The 20,441-nt window shown below is 34.3% G+C and overlaps 1 protein-coding gene across 5 annotated transcripts in view; it reads right to left on the bottom strand.

The window, feature by feature from the left end:
* Positions 1-3,954: 3,954 nt before the first annotated feature.
* LOC111710253 (golgin subfamily B member 1) overlaps positions 3,955-20,441 on the bottom strand; it is a 52,768-nt gene continuing 36,281 nt past the window's right edge. For all 5 annotated transcript variants that reach the window (XM_023484317.1, XM_023484316.1, XM_023484320.1 and 2 more), the window contains 12 exons: positions 19,813-19,929; positions 18,262-18,325; positions 16,714-16,808; positions 16,391-16,472; positions 15,870-16,138; positions 7,204-15,144; positions 6,979-7,104; positions 6,507-6,720; positions 5,338-5,403; positions 5,119-5,260; positions 4,782-4,984; positions 3,955-4,523 (listed from right to left, as the gene is read on the bottom strand). In XM_023484317.1, the coding sequence (XP_023340085.1) occupies positions 4,465-4,523; positions 4,782-4,984; positions 5,119-5,260; positions 5,338-5,403; positions 6,507-6,720; positions 6,979-7,104; positions 7,204-15,144; positions 15,870-16,138; positions 16,391-16,472; positions 16,714-16,808; positions 18,262-18,325; positions 19,813-19,929 (9,378 nt within the window). In that variant the 3' untranslated portion in view covers positions 3,955-4,464. The remainder of the gene's footprint in view (positions 4,524-4,781; positions 4,985-5,118; positions 5,261-5,337; positions 5,404-6,506; positions 6,721-6,978; positions 7,105-7,203; positions 15,145-15,869; positions 16,139-16,390; positions 16,473-16,713; positions 16,809-18,261; positions 18,326-19,812; positions 19,930-20,441) is intronic.

The following is a 20,441-nucleotide window of genomic DNA, read 5'->3' on the forward strand; positions in this document are numbered from 1 at the left end:
TATCATTATTATTATTATTACTTACTTACTAATACCACAATATCAAAAACTACTAAAACAAAAACAGGAGTTGATCGAAAAAGTGTACGCTAGCAGTTAAGAATGTTTTAATGGAATGGAAACAAGATGGAGGAATAGGAACAAGATGGAGGAATAGGAACAAAATGGAGGAATAGAAACAATATGGAGGAATAAAAACAAGATGGAGGAATATAAACAAGATGGAGGAATAGGAACAAGATGGAGGATTAGAAACTAGATGGAGGAATAGGAACAAGATGGTGGAATAAAAACAAGATGGAGGAATAGGAACAAGATGGAGGATTAGAAACAAGATGGAGGAATAGAAACAAGATGGAGGATTAGAAACAAGATGGGGGATTAGAAACAAGATGGAGGAATAGGAACAAAATGGAGGAATAGAAACAAGATGGAGGAATAGAAACAAGATGGAGGAATAGAAAAAAGATGGAGGAATAGAAACAAGATGGAGGAATGAAGACAAGATGGAGGAATAGGAACAAATGGAGGAATAGAAACAAGATGGAGGAATAGAAACAAGATGGAGGAATAGAAACAAGATGAAGGAATAGAAACAAGAGGAAGGAATTGGAACAAGATGGAGGAATAGAAACAAAATGGAGGAATAGGAACAAGATGGAGGAATAGAAACAAGATGGAGGAATAGAAGCAAGTTGGAGGAAAAGGATCACGATGGAGGAATAGAAACAAAATGAAGGAATATAAACGAGATGAAGGAATAGGAACAAGATGGAGGAATTGGAACAAGATGGAGGAATAGAAACAAGATGGAGGAATAAAAACAAGATGGAGGAATAGAAACAAGATGATGGAATAGAAACAAGATGAAGGATTAGAAGCAAGATCGAGGAATAGAAGCAAGTTGGACGAATAGAAACAAGATGGAGGAATATAACAAATATGGAGGATTTTGAAGAAATGGACAAATATTAAGTTTGCATGTTTGTTAATTCTTTAAATAATCTAAAGCATGTTTACATTACCCAGCTGTTATACAGCTGTCATGTAATCAATTAACTTGCTGTAAAGAAAAAAAGATGCATTTTATTGATTTCAGTAGAGGAAACTTCTCATAACGCAAGGTACTCGCATATCGTATTCTACAGTGAAACCCTTAATAATGAATGCATCGTAAGAATTTACCCAATGTCGTCTTGACAATTTTTCAGTAAGTTTTTTACAATATTACGTAAATTTCAGTATTTGCAAAAATAAATAAATAGCCATGAATATGCGGGTTCCACATAATAATTTAATTAAAAAACTAAATATCTGCAACATTCCATTATCAGAAAGTGAAGAATACGACATTTGATGAATTCTTTCGATGTATTCGTTATTAAGGGTTTCACTGTACTAAACATGATAATATTTAAATAGCTTTTATAGTTTACAAATAACAACGAAAAGTTGTTAATTGACTAAGTTGTTCCCGTGTTTATATGAATTCATTATGTTTGAAAGCTTGGTCTGAAATCAAAGCTGAAATTGGAAGTCGTCTTCCTTGTATTGAAATATTCGCCTGTATAAGATACACAAAGATAATTCTGTGTAAAAGAGAAAACAAATACTGCTTCAATGAAAGCTAATGACATCTTTAACTTTTTTCTTAGTTTATATTTTACAGTCGTATATCAATACAATGATTTCAATTTTGTATGAAAGAAGCATTTCTTGCATAGAGAATAGAATATATATATAGAGAGGAATTTACTAGAAAAAAGTGTAAAACGGCCATTTTGTTGTACTGTTTCCATACTGCAGGTGTACTTCACATATTTGTGCTATATAACCTGTTGGGCCCTGGAATATCATTTTATTGAAAATCTAAAATTATTGTCAAAAGAAACCCAAATTATGAAATAGGCTGGTTTCATAATTGACCAATGATCATTTCACATAGACTCTATGGCTTCCACTTTACAAACGATGATTTTCCGTTATAATTATAAATCAAATGATGTTTTTATTCACCTAATTCATAATAAAGTTTATTTAACAGTTTAAAAAATTCGAAATTGAAATGAATAGTCTAGGGAACATACTGTATTAATGTACTCTACTGCATATAATTTGTGAACATTTACATGATTTGTACACTTTGAACTCCCTTTCAGGCTGAAAGGGACTGAAAAATTTCATACCGAGAGATCTTTTAATTCCTCTCTATATATTCTATTCTCTATGATTTCTTGGCACCATTGTTAATTATGTTTTTGGGAACATGGAACCTTTTCTGCAGTTTTTATCTTATCTTCTGTTGTTTTCTGTCTGGCAGAGGTAGGCAGAACATAGAGATGGGCATTGTCTTTATTAATGAACAAATAATTTCAAACAAAACGTTTTGTAAACCGAGAGCGCTCTTTAAAAAAATTAACGAACAATAAACGAAATTGGACTGTTCAGAAAAAAAAATCAAATGGGAAAAAAATGAAAAAAATGAACGATTATACAGAAAACGGCGTTAACAAACAGAGCGTGTCTTTTAGAGCTTTATATAATCAACAATGTGGAAGATATATATAGTCGTTTTTTTACCTAGAAAAGTGATTCCATTGTTTCTGAAAAAAATCCGGGAACCAAAATAGAAAATAAATAATTTTTGAAGATACCCGTTTTGAAACAGAAAAAGAAGATCACTTAAGATTATGTTTACTGCAGTCCCTTTTTTTTTATTAATACTTCAACTAATGTGTTTTACTGACAATTCCACATTCTTATTTGCCCCACAAAACTTTAATACGTTTAAACTTTATCAGTAAATTCGATATTCAGTTTGCATTGCTATTAGCCGACAATTCAAGATCTAAACTTCACATTTTTAAACAATTCTTCGTTCAGATTACAGGATTAAACGAGGTTCGTTTTATTTTAAATTTTGTTTTGCATTATTATTTGTTTCTTAGCATTCAACCATTTATTTACTGATTATGGGTAGTCGTATTAGGCCTAGAAATGTCAGAAATGACCAAATTATTTTTCTATTTCAGTCAGCCCTAATCTTTTAAAAAGAGCAAAAAAGGAATTAATTCATAAATCAGACATTACAATTTGTTTTTTCAAGAAATTGTTTGCTTTACATACAGGGTTACCTACAAAGGATGAGACCTCAGAGACGACTGAATGAAATGTTTGCTTTCTGTTTCCTTATATTCATGATTCACTGCAACTCTAACTTATTTAGTTCTTGTTCAAATCATTATCCAAGCTACTAAAAGACTATATTATATGCAGACGACTTAATTTACCCTTGGGATCGTCATATTTGAAAATTTTTAAGTCGTTTTTTCAGTCTCATCCTTTTTGGGTAACCCTGTATAGTGAATCTTTGATAATGTGGAAGTTTTGGAATTCCTATGACTAAACACTCATATTTGATATTTAATTTTTTCTTTATTACAAACTATAGGTTTAAAAAAACTTGTGTTTGGCAAATAAAGAAATGTCATGGTAATTGACGACTTTCCTTATTAAAAAATGTTTATTTGTCATATTTTGTGTACATTATATTTTTAGGTCTAGTTTAAAACTTAAAACATTTTACCTATGTTTAAAATTAAGTAACTCTGGAATATAAAGACGACATTTAGCCTCAAGTTATGACTTTAAATAGTCCAATGAACACAAGACACAGCAAGTGTGGAATGTAAACCAAACTGACTCATTTCACTTAATGATTGATTTAATAAGTTATTAAAACTATTTTCTTTGTAACAAAATAAAATACATTTAATTAATGTTATTCTACAGTTTTGCAGGTTGACATTTTTGCTTGACACATGGTTATAATGTTGTATTATAAGATTGCTGAAACATTTCCGCTGGAAATATGGTTGCATAAACAATTTTTTAACTAGATTTAACTGGAGTTATTTCTATTTATCTGTAAACGATTGAAACAAACAAGACAAATATAATTTTATCGTTTATTTTTTATTTACAACCTCTACAGTGAATACAAGAATATATATAGAGTATCAATTTTTAATCATATCACATATTAAAGCTTGAGTTTGGCACGAACACCTGCATACCTACATATCATGCAAAAATACCAATATTTAAAATCAAGGAATTTAGAATAAAACACTGCTTTTTTATCGGAAATATCTGTCTCAAGACAATTTTTAATAGTTTTTCCTATATCAATTAAATTATAATAATCATAAAGCACTTGATTAGGTCAAGACTTGATATGTAGTTTTTACCAAAAGAAATACTTTAACCCACTGGAATCTACAGTTGTTACTTGTTAATAAATACTTCATTAATACTATTCATTACTAATTTTAGTTTAGACTACAGACCAAATATATTTTAAGATTTGCAGAAACTTTTTAAATTAAATTTATTTTTCTGAATGATTCTGTCCTAACTATAAAATCTAATCAATTCTGATCGGGAGTCAACGTGTTTAATTCTTTAATCCACCTCTTTCGAGTTCTTGATATCTCTAATAAGTTCATTCACCTTTTCAACATCTAAAATAGTATAACAATTTAATTATGTGAGTGAAGGTTTTTTTGGAATGGAATGCATCTGACGCATTTTTTAAAATCCATGTTTTCAAGGGCTTCATGTAAATTTTAGAATCATTTCTAAGCTCATGACCGTCCTTAAAATTCCGTCAAAAAGTTTCATTTGTCTATTTAAAAAAAGGATATGATCTAGAAGCTAAAGTTGGAGAGGGCCGGAACGCTTCCCCTCAACCTAGAACTAAATTGGTTTAAAGGTGTCACCTCTGAGGCTCTCTATCCTGAGAGTTCCATCGTCTGTGCACCACGTGTTATTGAGTTCACTATTGCGGATGAGAGGTCTGTACTCCCAGCCAGTACTAAGGTCTGGGATCCAGCGCCGCTTCCCAGCATTTTCAGATGGATTACGCAGCCAGCCATACTGATGCCCCACCACAGTTCCAACCAACCAGCTGTTTGACGTAGCACTGCAAATATGTAAGTCATTTTAAAAAAAAATTAAAAATGATTGCTAAAGTATAAAAATTTATGAAAAATATATTTTCAGAAATCAAGATATTGTCAAATTCTGCAATAACAATAAAAAAGAATCAGATTTTACCTGTAATAGATGTAATTTTCTCCTCCGTCCTGCTTGTACACTGGTCTGTCATTGTAGTTATCCACCATCCTGTACACACCCAATACATCCGCCTGGTGGTGCTTAACTGCACCTTCCGACTTCAGTACAACAGTTGACCCCCCTGAGTAGATTGTTAAATGGTTAGAAGGTAAGAACACTTTGTTGAATTATTAAAAATGTTCATTTCAAAGAACTTACGGAATGCAGAATATATTTCAATGATGAGAGTCCACAGGTTCTCCTTGTCAGTTTCCATCTCTGCGCCTGTAATTTTGAATTGATTCACCAGATGCTTCTGATGCAAGGTAAACGTTTTGCATTGATTGATTTGGTGCTCTACATGCACAACAGCTGAGCGTTCTTCGCTTTTTTGATAACCATAGTCCAACTTTAGAAGCAGGTTGCTTGCCCCGACCTAAACCTGAAGAAAATTGCCCTTTACTGGTCTACAAGCTGAAGCAGTAAGGGATTTGAGGTTACATTTGTTTTTTATTTATTTGGCCTGTGACATTTTTGCTACTGTCACTTTTGCGAGCATCATTTTTGTTCAAATAGCTGAATAATAGGCTGAGCACTGCAGCTAGGACATGCTAGGCGAGGAGGCAAAGAATTATGGCTAGGTAAGGCTAGGGTACTAAGGGCTGCTGCTAGCTTGAATTTTGTATATTTAAATTGGCATACAGTAAAATTTATAGTAGCAGAAATGGCGCTAGCAAGAATGGCACCAGCATAAAAGTCTTAGAGTTTTTTTTTTTACTTTCTTTCATCACATAACAACTCATATCCCATACTGAACAAGAAAAAGAAAAAAATAAGAAGAAATCCCTTAAAACAAAAAGAAGTGAATATTGGTGCAAACACTCTTGTGGTGAAAACTTTAAATGAAGTAAGTTTGATTTTTTGGACCATAAAATGACATGCATAGTTCTGGGCAAATTTTCTCAAGGTTTGGTAGTTTTAATGTCAAGTAATTCAAATGAAAAATAACAATTTCTTCTGTGAGCTAAGAAACTATGTCAACCTACTCATGCAGTGTGATAAAAACTACTTACTAGTCGGTCAAGTGTAAATGCAAGAGAACAGCATTCAACTGGTAATTTGACTTATTGTAACCGATGCTAAGGCGTTTGACATGCGAACCTATGTAAATGAATGGGATCATATTTATCGGATGTCTTAGCACACAATAACCAGTAGGTCTTAAGTTAAAAATTACAAATTCTCTCAGAATAAAGGAGAAACTAATAAAAACCTTATGGAAGTTTGAATCACTCACCATTTTACCCAACCTTAATAATGGTTTAAACTACTTAAGGAAGCATGCATTGGCAGTTACTAGATTTGAAAACATGCATGTATGTACTTACGTATTCCCTGGAGCTCATCCTTGTTAGTCTTCTTGTAATCCTTAAGCTGCATATCGCACTCTTCAGCCTTCTCAGACGCAGATTTCTCCACATTAACAATAAGATCCTCATGCTCCTTACTGGCCTTTTCCAATCCAAATACTCTTTCGTACAACTCATCATCCTTCTGTGTTCTTCCATGGAAGAACTTCTCCAAACTCTCCATTCTGCTGGACTGAAATAAAATTTCAAAAAGATTGGTTGAACACAAGATGTTGATAACTGTTTATGATTTGGTCAAGGTTCTATATTGGGTGGAGGCAGTAAATTATGAAATTGAGCTAACATTTCTAATTTTAATTTTTCAATTAGAATTTGTACACCAATTATTATAATTATAATTATTATTCTTATTATTGATTAAATCAAAAAAAAATATTTAACAATTTTTTTTGAGTTATCAATTAGGACTGTAAAATGATCCTCAGTTTACCTCTTTGATAAGAGTAGTTTCTGTGGATTCGACCCTAGTCTCCAAACTGTTAAAGAGTGCTTCAAGGGAGCTGTGATCTTCTTGAATTTGTGACACAATAAGGTTTCTTTCATTTTCCTGATGTTCCTAGAAAATAAATTAAATAGATATTTAATTAAATAAATAAATTAAATAGATAATTAATTTTTTTTACACTAATGACATTTTTTTACTAATAATACATACCTTGATATTTGTAATTTCTCCTCTCAGTTGTAAACTGGAAGAATTGAATTCAGCAGACAGTTCTTCAATCAATGAAGTATTCTTATCAATGTGTGCCTTCTGCACTCCACTCTGCATAAAAAGTTCCACAATCCTTTCTTCAAAATTTTCCTTCAACTCAGATAGTTTTTGGGCATAGTCTGCAATAATCTTTTCTTGGGAATTACTCTGAGAAGATTCAGTGTGAACAATTCTTTCAGTTATGGTTGTAATTGAAGAATGAGTTTTTTCTATTAAAGTTTTGTGATCATGGATGATTTTCATAATTGCAGTGAATTTTGTTTCTTGTTCATTTTCAAGGGTCTCAAGTGCTGCTTTGTTATCAAGATGCAACTTGCTGCGAAGTTGCTCTTGTGCAGAATTTAGTGAGTCCAGTTCCCCTCTGATATCTCTTGAAATACTTCCAAGCTTTGCTTCCAATTCATTTCTCAGTTCATCAACAGCTTTTGTTTGTGATTGAATTTTAGTTTGAAGCTCTTCTTTTGATTTCACCTCACTCTGCTGTCTCATGTCATCCATCCTGCTCATTAAAGATTCAACATATACTGCCTTTTCACTCTGGGTAACTGCTGCTTCCTCCATGGCCACCAGCTTTTCTTTATTATACTTGTTCTCATCATCGATGCTTTCAACTTTAGCAAGCAGTATTTGTATTTCAGATAGTGCTTGGGATAGTTTGGTTTCCAGAATTTTAATATGTTCCTCATACCTGGCATTTACTTCTTTATAATTGTTGCCAAGTTCTATAATACTTCTGCCCTGCCCTTCGTTTTCAGTCCTTAGGTTGACTAAGTCTCCTTTTAAAGCCTCTGTGATTTGATGCAGCGTTGATAGTTCTGTATCCTGTAGGGCAGTGAGCTTGTTGTCTATTTCCAGGTTGATTAGAGCCAAATTTTTTTTATATTCCTCTCGTAGGTTTTCAATTGTTGTGGTAACATGAAGATCATGAGTTGATCTTGATTCATCTAGCTGATCCAACCTGTCACTTAGCATCTCAATAACGTGCATCTTCTCTCCTTGAATTTTATTGTGATCATCAAAGGATTGCAATTTTGCATGTATGTCATGAATTGAAGCATCAACTAAAGCATTTTTCTCTTTGTCTTTAAACTCAAGGTCGTCAATCTTTTGCATGGTTCCCTGGCAATCAATTTTAAGACTTTCCAATTTCTCTTGGAGCATCACCTCTTTTTCTTTTAATTCTTTGAAGCTGTTTTCAAACCCAGTCATATCTAGAGCTTTCTGCTCTTCAAACTTTTGCTCTTGTGATTTGACATGAACTTCAATGTTGGTTGCCAAGACAGTGACTTCTTTCATCTTCTGTGTAGTTTCTACATGTTTCACATCCAAAATTTTGAGACTACCCTCAATTTGTTTGATTTTTTCATCATTGCCCTTGAGGTTATTGTTCAAATCTTCAATTGAGTTTTGCAAAATTGCCTTATTCAATACAATGTTTTCCTCCAGAACCTCTAATTTGTTCTCTTGGCTTGTCTTCATATCAGCAATCATTGTTTCAAGATTTGTTGAGAGATCGTTAGTCTGGTTGAGAAATTTAGCTTCAAGGACTGTTATCTGATTCTGATTGCCATGAGCCTGATTTTCAATGTCATTTATCCTTTCAAATGCCTTGGATTTGTCCGCTTCAAGTTTGTCAATATCTTTTAGAATGAGGGTTATCTGGCTTTTCAGGGTGTCTTCATGCTCCTCTTTTTGATTTTTCATATGGGCCAATACTGAAGCTTCCAACCTCTTTGATTCAGCTTCAACAAGTGTAGTTTTATCTGTAAGCATTCTGTGTGCTTCTTGTAGGAAAAGATCTGCAGACTCAAGACTGCATAGCTTGTTGTCTAGAATACCAGTTTGAGATTCTAGGGCCTCAATCTTTTCTGCTTGCTCTGTGGAAGATATGGATATGTTGTGCAATAACTCTTGAGAGGACATCATATAAGTGTTGTTTAATGCTATTGTTTTTCCCTGCTTATCAAAATACTCCATGATCTCTTTAACTTTCCCGTCAAAATCATTCCTGAGAACAGCAAGCATATCTTGGCTAACATTCTTGAGGTCATTCAGAGACGCCGATTGTTTCTGAGAATTTTCTTCCAGTTCTTTTCCAAGTTTTGTGAAACCTAGCTCAAGTGGTTCAATATTCTTCTTCAGCTCATTGAAGTCATTATTGAGGACTGTAATTTCTTCTTTGACATCAGTTTTGAAAAAATCTAAAGTTTTTTCTATCAGAGCAGGAGTTTCATCTTTTAGACTGTTAAGGCCAGTATTAAAAGTAGCTTGATTAGTATCAATCTTATCATTTGTCTCATTCAACATATCTTTGACATCTTGGATAACTCTTGAATTTTCATTGGTGTTATTATCAACTTCCTTAAGCTTAACTTCAAGCAGTTCTTGATATTTTGTGAGTGTGTCTTTGAATACAACTCCCTCTGATTTAAGAATATTGCAATCTTCTTTTACTTCTCTCACATTGTTTGCAAAATTGTTTTTCATCTCTGCTACGGCGGAGCTTAGGTTACTCATATCATCATCATGTTTTTCTCCTAGTTCCTGGATTGATTTGTCTACATCAGCTCTTAATTTCTCAATATTATCCTTGTTTGTCATGATTGCTTGTTTAAAATCTTCCTTGGTCTGGCTTTCACTTTTTTGTCTCATTTCATCAACTTTTTCTACTTTAGCTTCAAGAACCTGAACATACTTTGATTTTTCTTCATAGGCAGCTGTGTTTTCATAAAGGGAAACAATCTTTTCCAATTGGTCTTTTTGGTTTGTCTCAAGATGAAGAATGCAATCATTTTGCTCCTTATTTTCATTCTCTACCCCAGTGACCCTTCCAATCAAAGATTGTGCCTCTGAATTCAGGCTTTCCAGTTTCAGGTTTAAGCTATTTTTATTGTTGTTAATTTCATTCATCAGCTCATTGTCTGCACTCTTCAGTTTGTCAATGTCATCTATTATTAGCTTGTTGCTGTCTTCAAATGATGATTTCATGCTCATTATAATAACTGACAGCTTAGCAGTTTCTTCATTCAAATTTTCTTTCAGCTCATCTAGCCTTTTCTGATTTTCTTCTTGAGCATCTTTGCTCTCCATCATCGAGCTGGCAATCTTCAGATTAAATTGTTGGCTTATATTATTTTCAATGTTTTCCATCTTAACATTTGTTGCCTTGATTTCATCTAGGGTCGCCTGAACAATTGCAAATTTATCAAGGAATTCATCAAGCTGATCTTTGAGATTTTTGACATCATCAAACTGTTTTTCTTTCAGATTTTTAATCTCATCCTCAGTATTCTTTTTATGCTCTTCTAGCTGCAGGGGAACTTCAGAAAACTGTCTTTCAAACTTTGTCAACTGATTTCTCAAATCAATTACATCATTGCCCAAAATAACAGTCTTAGCATCTTGGTCCTTCTTTAATTCTTGAAGTTGACTCTGAAGTGCTGCGTTGTTTTCTTCAACTGAGAGTTTGATGTTTGATAAGAGTCCACTTACTTCTTCAATTTTGGTATTGTCATCCTTAAACCTGTCAGATGTCTCCTTCTTCAAATTATCAAACTTGTCTTGAAGAGTCTCCAATATTTCTCCCAATTTCTCTGTGTCCTCCTTGAGCTCTTCAATTTCTGACCGCGATTTTTCCTCGGCAGATTTAACCTCTTCAACTTCTTTTTGCAGGTTTTCAGTTGAGGCTTCCAACTTCTCCTTGAACACTTCTAAGACAAGAATCTTCTCCGCATTGGTGATAATATCCGGAGAAAGATGAGTCACTGCATCATCTAGATCGCTTACTTGATGTTTGATTTGGTCAAGCCTTTTTATCTCTGATTCCACCTTGCTGCTTAAGATTTCTACTTTCTTTAATGATTCCTCACTCTCTTTTTGCTCATTAACTTGCAGTTTCTGAATTTCAACTTTAATTACAACAAATTCTTCATCATGTTTTCCAGATGTTGTGAGCAAGCTGGCAATGTTGTCACCATTCTGCTGAATCAGACTTGTATTAGCTTTAATAGCCATACTGTTGTCCCTTACATTATCCTCTGCCCTCTGCAATCTATCAGTAAAAGCTTTATGATCCTCTGCTAGTTTGGTCTCAAACTGAGAGGAGAACACATGTATGGAAGTTTCAAAGGATTTGTTCATTTCATTTATTGTCTGGTCCTTAGTTTCATTGTTTTCAGCCAGGAAGCTCAGTTTTTCATCAATTTCTGACATGCTGATTCCAGAGTCATCAAGGCGCTGTTGCGTCATCTTCTTTTCATCTTCATAAATTGTCAGATGATGTTCAAGATCAGATTGATTTAGTGCTATCTTAGCCATTAAGTCTTGAAGCTGATCTTTTAGAGTTTCCTTATTTTTGTCAATTTCCTCATCTTGAACAATTTGTCCTTTTTCCAAAGCATCAATTCTCTTCTCTGTCTCTTTGAACTCCTCTATAGATTTGGAAAGGGTCTCCCGTACTGAGATTATTGTGTTGGACATACTGGTCAAAGTAAGAGTATGCTCATCCTTAATGCTGATAATGGTCTTTAGCTCATCTTCAACTTGCTTCTTATATTTTTCTAATTGCCCATCCGTTTGCTGTTTCAGGTTTTCTGCAATCTTTTCTTGCTCTACCTCATGCCCCTTCATATTTTCCTTTACCTGATCAATCAGTTTGCCATTCAGGGATCTCAAGTTCTCAACATGCTTTTCAGCCTCCTTAACAAAGATATCAATGTTTGCCAACTTTGCATCTAAATCATTTTGAATTTCTGAAAGCAACTCTCGTGAACTGTTTCCAACTTCAGTTTTAAGCTGAACTTTGTTGGATTCAAGCTGTTCCAAACAGTTGTTAAACTTGTCCTCAATAACCAACTTCTGACCTTCAATATCATCCTCAAGCGTCTTAATCTTCAAGCCAGTTTCTCCCTTAAGTACTAAATGGCTGTCTTTTATCTCTTGGACTAATTTATTTTCCAGACTGCTAAGAACATCAGTTTCAAGTTTTTGGATTTTTTCCTCCATGGCTTTCAAGCCATCTCTGAAATGTTTGTCTGTTTCCGCTGCTCCTTGGTCTATTTCTATTTTCATTTTTGAAATAATTTCTTTGCTCTCCCTGATGATAATCTCATTTTGATTCAGCTGGGATTCACCTAAGCTTGTTTGGAATTGGTCAAGTTTATCTTCAAGAGTCTTCATCCTCTCTTCAAGGGAATTCTGCATTAGAGCACATCGTGAAGTTTCAGCCTCTTGGGTATCTTTAACCTCTTGCTTTATGACCTCATCCTGTTCTCTCAGTTTTTCAATGTCTTCAAGTTGAGCCGAAATTCCCATTTCCAGAATTTCCACCTTGCTCTGAAGCTTTTCATTTGTTTTGTAGAGTTCTTTACAATCATATTCTTGCTCCTTAAGTTTTTCTTCCAAGTCGGATCTCAGAGACAGGACATTTTCATCAACCTTTGCTGCAAAGTTCTCTTCCGCCTTTTGAATACCAGTGGCAACATCTTCAATTTTATCTTCCATTATTTTCAGGGAATTCTTGAACATCTCAAGCTTTTCAACATTCTCCTTGTCTGCCTTATCTTGAATTTCAGCTCTCAAATTATTTGAAGTTGTCTCAATCATTTCCCTCAACTCAGACATCCCACTTTCTTGTTCTGTTTTGATATTCTCTTGAGATTGCAACAGACTTTTTTCAATCTTAGCTTCAAGTTCCTGCTGTTTTTCCAGAACAAAGGTTTGGTTTGTCTGATTCTGTTCAGTTAAAATGAAGTTCAGCTGAACATGCCTTTCCTGAAGATCCTTGAACCAAGTCCCAAGATTTTCATTCTCCTTTCTCAGATTTTCTAGTGAGACTGCTAACCCATCATTAGCATCTGCAGTTTTTGCAAAGCCGCTTTTGGTCTCTGCTTCAAGCATTTCCAATCTACCCTCACATTCCTGCTTCAAATCTGTTATTGCAGATGCATTCTTGGCAATCATTTCCTCATTTTTCCTAATCAAATCTTCTTCAAACTGCTGTCTGCTATCATCAAATGAGCTAACCCTGGCTGACAGAGCTTCTACAAAAGTTACCTTTTCATTGTGGGCAAATGAAGCTTCCTTCATTGCCACTATTTCTGCTATATTGTTCATATTTTCATGTTCCAAGTACTTCAACTTAGAATTAAGCTCCGATGCTTTATCATTTAATTGTTCAACCTCTTTGGCTAGGGAACTTTCAGCATAATCTGTCTTTGCAGAAATATTCTTCAGTTGAGTATCAAATCCTGATTCTAGATCTTGGATCTTGCCAGTAATATTTCCAAACTCTCCATTTAATCCATTTATTGAAAGGTAGCATTTTTCAATTTCCGCCTTCAAGTGTAGAATTTGTTCTTTCAGTTGATTATTTTCTTGTTCTGATTTATAAAAGTTTTCCTGGAACTGTAAAGTTATGTTTTGAACCTTGTTGTCTACATCCAGTTTAAACTCATTGACAAGAGAATTTTGCTTTGAGATACCCATATCTACTTCATCTCTTGCTTTAGCTTCACTTTGCTGTCTCATCTCATCCAGTTGGGCTACCCTTGTGTTCAGAGTTTCAAAGTAACGAGCACGCTCAAAGTGCTGCATACTTGCCTCTTCAAGCCCCTTAATCTTATCTGTACTTTCCGCATAAAGGTCTTGAATCGCCTCCATTTTCTTTGAGTGATCAGCAGACGCATTACTGAGTTTGGCTTCAAGGTCATCAGTAATTTTCTTGAGTTCGTCCAATTTTGAAACCAAGGTTTGGTTTATTGTTTGAACATTGCCTGACAAACTTAGCCCTTTGCTGTCCAAGTCAGCTATCTTCTTCTGTGCAGTATCCAGGTCTCCTTCAATCATTGCAATCTTTTTGTTAACATTGGTTAAGCCTTCCTCATTCTGCTGTTCTATCCTTTGCTCTTGAGATTTGACATGAACTTCAATGTTTGTTGCAAGAACTGTCACCTCTTTCATTCTTTCCACAGTTTCAACATGTTTGACATCCAGACTTTGTAGATCATTCTGCAATTTAGAGAATCTTTCTAGAAGTTTCTTGAGATCAGAATTTGTGACATCTGCATCTGTTTCTACCTTATCAAGTTTTGAGGCTTGAGCAGAAAAATTACTCAAGTGCTCCTTGAAAGCTTCCTTTAATTTATTTTGACCTTCTTCAAAGTTCTCTACACTGGTCTGCATCTCATGGCTAATTTGGGCTTTCAGGCCATCCGTTTCTGCTGTTAAAGCAGAGATCAACAATTCAAAGCTCGTAACTTTATCATGTTCACTGTTCAGCTCTTTGATAGTGTTCTCCAGGGAAATTTGTTGTTCATGTATGGCTTCATATATTCTCGTAATGTTAAGCTTGCTTTCAGAGTGCATGTCCTGATTTTCTGAATTTAGCTTGGCAAGGGAGCTAAATATATTTGTGATGTCCTTTTCGTTCTTTTCTACATTTTCGGCAACATTTGTGATTTGCTTTTGAGTTTGAGAAATAATTTCAGAAATATTCTCTGTGGTGCTTGACAGTTTTTCCATGATGTTTTTTCCAGTTTCAATATCAGTTTGCATATTCTCAATCTTGTCATCATGCTCATCTAAGCGTGCAATCAAATCTGACATTTTCGCATCATTATTGATCTTGTTCTTGTTCAAAACATCAAGACTTTCTTCCATTTTTTCCAGCTTGCTTTCCACTTTCAGTGTAAATCCTTTCTGGAACTCCTCAGTAACCTGGCTAAAGTCAACTTCAATCTTTTTGGATTTGTTCTCAATCTCTGTAGTTCGTACCGCTAGCTGCTTATTGGCTTCCTGAAGGAAGACATCAGCAGACTCCAAATCACTTAGCTTGTTATCCAAAGCATGGCTTCCGTTCTCCAATGCTTCAATTCGTGCATCCTGAATATTTTTGATTGACATTTACAATTGTTTTAAAAGAAATATTCCCAATAGTCTGAATTTTGATTATATGAATTTTGATCTGTGATTAGAAATAAACAGTCAATCCCCCTTAACATTTTTACCAATGTAACTTAACAAACTAAATCTTTGTTTTGACCCACTTTCAGTTATCAGATTTTGATAAAATTTAGCTTTTTGGAAAGCCTATGACATAAGAAAACGGATTACACAAGTTTTGCAAAAAAAAAATTGCAAATTTTTTGCAAACAACCTGTCAAAGGAAATTTGCACATTTTTAGTTTTTCTTGATTAAAAATCAGGTTATTTAAAATTTTGCAAAAATTTTTGCATATTTGAAATGGCATGGTCAAGGTTTTTCAAAAATGTATAATTTGTCATTTTTTGGACAAATTTTTTTTGCAAACATTTTTACTATATAAAACTGGATTTTGCGATAAAAAATTCAATTTTCGCAAATTTGCAAATTTTTTTGCAGATTCTAAAAGTAGAGCACAAGAGCTTTCTAATGATGTATCATTTGTCATATTTGGACATAAAACATGGGATTTAGAGGGGGGGGTCAAATTGACCCCCCCCCAGCGTATCCTGGTTTTCAAGTACCCCAGCAGGGATAGGGTTAAAAAATCAAATTTTCAGATAATCAATATCAATGGGCTGGTTACAGGTAAATGTTAAAAAAAGGGCAAAAAAAACTACTTTACTTGTTGTGTGTTGAGTTCCATCATCTTTACTGTTTCAGTTTCCAAAACCAGGATTCTATCTTCATGATTAGAAATCTGGTTTCCCCCCTTCTCCAGCTCCTGCTTCATTGCACTGTTCTCCATCTCCTGTTGTTTCCTGAACCCGGAGACCAACTCTTCTAGCTGTTCCTCCTTCTCTTTGAGTCCTTGAACCTTGAGTAGAAGGGAAGAGTTTGTTGTCTCCAGAATACCAACCCGGGTTTCCAGATGCAAATGTGTCTCTCTGAGATCTAATGGAAAAATCAAATAATCTATTGAGAATTAGCTTAAAGGAATAGTTATGGATAAAAAGTGCACTTAATTTTTATTTATTTCTATCGGACAAAAATTTCGGCATAGGTAGTTACTAAGTAGTTAGCCTTAATGTTCTTTTGAAAAAAGTATATAATTTTTCATTTTCAAAACAAAATGGCAAAAAAAGGAGATGTACACTTTTTCTAGGAAGGGAGTGGAGATAAAGTTAAGATTTTTAGCGTGTATTCCTGTGTGCTCTGTGTTCAATGTAGTGTATTGATGTTGCAGGGTTGTTAAGTTCTCCTCTAAGGATAAATTCTTTTCTTCGACCTTGAATAAAAACATTCCAAATTGTCCACGTAAGTAGGTTTAGTTATTATAGATTACAAGTTTGTTATCAGACTTAAAAAATTTATGAATTGTACACAAGACTGAAGAAGATAAGGAGGCTTGGTCATAAATACTGACTTCATCGTTTAAAAAAAAATATTGAAAAGGGAAGTTTATAAAAAAGTTTTTTTGCATCTAAAAATCTCTTCACGCAACTGGAATAGTAAATAGAAGAAAGTACCTTGATCAGTTTCTGTTGGATATTATTGATATTCTCCTGTATAGTGGTAAACTGCTGGCTTATATTGATCTCACCCAACTGTAATTGGGCATCACCTGAACACATTTTTATTAAAAATATTTTTTTGTCGTATATATCAATACAATAAGACGACTTTCTTTTTCATTTTTACTTCTACCAAGCTTTTAAACAGCAAAACCACTTACATTTTAACAAAACGAAGTTGTCATATTAATAACGTTTCTTCATTTATTTGTAAATTTGTAATTTGAAAAAGACTTGTTAGAAATTAAAGCATAAGCAATAAAAAGTCTTCTTGACTGTATTAATTTAATTGCTGACCACTCTATTTTATTTCTATTTATTAAAGAGATTGTCGATGTAGTTGCAACTTGCAAGCAACCTGTTATTTATATTCCCGAATCACGAGACGGTTCCCTTTAAACCCGATTCACAAGACGGTGCTTATTAAACCTGATTCATGAGACGGGTCCCTTTAAACCCGATTCACAAGACGTTGCTTATTAAACCTGATTCATGAGACGGTGCCCTTTAAACTCCATTTACGAGAAGGTGCCCTTTAAACACGATTCACGAGACAGTGCCCTTTAAACCTGATTCACGAGACAGTGCCCTTTAAACCTGATTCACTAGACAGTGCCCTTTAAACCTGATTCACTAGAAAGTGCCCTTTAAACCTGATTCACAAGACGGAGCCCTTTAAACCTGATTCACGAGACGGTGCCCTTTAAACCTGATTAACGAGACAGTGCCCTTTAAACCTGATTCACGAGACAGTGCCCTTTAAACCTGATTCACTAGACAGTGCCCTTTAAACCTGATTCATAAGACGGTGGTCGGTGCCCTTTAAACCCGATCCACGACATGGTGCCCTTTAAACCTGATTCACGATAAACCTGATTCACGAGACGGTGCCCTTTAAACCTATATTTGATATTCTGTAAATTATAATCCTTGATTGTAAATACTGAAATCACTATTACTGAGAAACCGCTTTTGAAAATCATAAAAATAATGTTTTATGGATTGTAAATCTGCCAAGTAATTGGGGGTCGCTTGAAATTACGAACCGAGTCCTATAAATTGAGATTACTAATTTCAATTATAGTATATAATATGTAAATACTGGCTTAGGAACTTGGAAATCTAAACTGTCCCAATCAAAGTCCACTCACTCAACATAGAATTTTTAAACTAGGCTAAGAACATTTCCGTGGTTCTACCGAGTTCCCTAATCAAAATCTGCTATTTTATATATATTATATATATATATAAATATATACATATATACATATATATATATAAATATATATATATACATGAATTAATCTCTGTTTGTGTTTGGTTGGATGTCTGATCTTAACTCATGAATCTCTTGACTTATGTTCTTAGTTTGTTTAAAATTCTAAGTTGGGTGAGTTGACTGTTTTAAAGAAAATTTAGTTTCAGGTAAAGCTGAGTTCCTAAGCTGGTTTCATTATACTTTCATGATATTTCCTGATCAAACTAAACCTGAATAACAATTACCTAGTTTATCAATATCTTCAATAAATCTCTGGTTTAGATATCGCTGAAGCTTGTTCGTCAATTCCTAAAATATATTCTTTGTTTTACAATGCAAACCAGAATGTGCACGCTCTAGGCAAAAAATCGAGCAGTAATTTGCCAATTACTTCTTTTAAACTTAAGCTATAACAAGTCTCATCCTTTGTGGGTAACCCTGTATAACCTTTATGGCAATGTAACCTGAGGCCGAATTTAAAGAATTTGAGCCGAGGCTTATATTTAAGACGGGGGCTCAAATATAGTTGGTTCTACTTAAAATTGTATTCAATTTTTGAAGATTTAAGCCGGCGCTCAATTAAAACCGGTTTTTGGGGGATATGAGACGCGGCTTAAATTCTTTAAATTCGGACACTGTAATGAAAATGTAATTTAACCTTTCATGACAGTTCTGCAACCTTCATGGCTAGAAGCCTTGAGAATTGAGAAAGATAAAAATATTCTTTTTAAAACTAACTATAGTATAATAAAATGTCAACAAAAAATCTATTGGTTTTCTTATTCCTGTGATACTGATTTTCGCCATTCTTTCTTTCTTTTCATTCTGCAGGGGGGGCGCGCCCCCCCCCCTCTCAGGTGCTAGGGGAGGGCGCGCGCCCGGCCGCCCCCCCCTAGTTGCGCCTCTGATGGCTAGTGTTACTTTTGGCAAGTGCTAACAATGACAAACATGCTATGACAATCCTATTATGGCAAATGAGATTAAGCAGAGAGAAATTTAAAAGATCTTTGGAATATCTACAAAAGCTCAAAGTTAAATGATAATAATAAAATAGACTTAAACTTTATATACCCCCCTCCCCTTCCACAATTAATCAACCTTATATACCCCCCTCCCCTTCCACAATTAATTAACCCTTTTTGTAAAATTATAAAGTTACAATTCTTAGTTACATAAAGACAAGAACAGAGCTGCATTAGTATGGTTTCTAGTAAAATCTTAATAAATCATAATCCTTGATTTATTCTTAAATCATAATTTATAATTTAATCTTATAAAATAAGTCTGCTTAAAGAAGACGCGGTATATAAAATGTACAAAAGTAACATAAGATATAAAAGTTTTAAAGGAGCGTATACAGAGAGGGGGGTATAAGGGCAACCCCAACCTCCACCCCTGAAAACTAAAAACTGTGTCTACACAACAGACAACACAAACATCGTTATTTACTGGTTAAAAATTGTGTTTGAAAGTTAACGCTAATGACTAATGAGTCGAATTAGTCGGTTTAAATTTAAGTCTCGGTTCCACTGAAGATTTAAGCCGGCGGTCAATTAAAACCGGTTTTTGGGGATTTAAGACGTGGCCTAAATTCATTAAATTCGGACACTGGGCAGGGACCGAACTTAATGAATTACTATCGCCGGTTCAAATTTGAATCAGGGATTGAAAATAAAATATTCAATAGGATTTGAATCGGTGAATGTAATTAAAGATCTGAACTGACGGTAGGTAGTTCCAATTTATTAAATGCGGTCCTAGGTCCCTACTTTAGCACTTTTGAATTTCATTTATACCTGGTAACCTTCGATTTTTCCAACTGTCTTGGTAGCATCATACTGCTCAGGGTGATTCTTTCTCTCGTACTCTATCAGCATCTTGATCAGCTCGTAGTACATGATCTTCATGTCAATCTAAACAGAGAACACCTTCTAGATCCGGTATAGTACACTTAACAGTGCCCATTGCCCTGAAGGACTTCAATTTTTTTCGGGATAAATTTGATTCTGTTAAATTCTTTCGGAACCTTTCATGAAGCTGTTATGAATAATAAATCATTCAAACTTTTTGAAATTAATGCGGAACCTAGTTTACCGATTTTACAGAATTTTAAAATAAGGAGCTACCCCATCCGTGCTTCACAGAGCTAGGTGTAACATGCTGCAAAAAGTTTACGGAACGTCAATTGCATTTCCGTATGGAATTTATCCGGAATAATTTCGTTCCGTAAACTTTTTTCAGCATGTCAAACTTATCTTTTTGTTGCATTAGTCTTAATTCGGTTTAAAAAAGGTTCAACTTCTAGGTGCCAAAAGCTTCTAGGGTCTTTATTTTAAACATTTTCTAAAAAGAACCAAATTAATCCGTAAAAAAAGTCCACTGATCCTAAAAATAAAATGGATTAGGAAGACGACATTTGGGTTGA

The sequence above is a fragment of the Eurytemora carolleeae genome, unplaced genomic scaffold, assembly GCF_000591075.1.
Source record: "Eurytemora carolleeae unplaced genomic scaffold, Eaff_2.0 scaffold1046, whole genome shotgun sequence".
In the NCBI taxonomy this organism is placed as follows: domain Eukaryota; kingdom Metazoa; phylum Arthropoda; class Copepoda; order Calanoida; family Temoridae; genus Eurytemora; species Eurytemora carolleeae.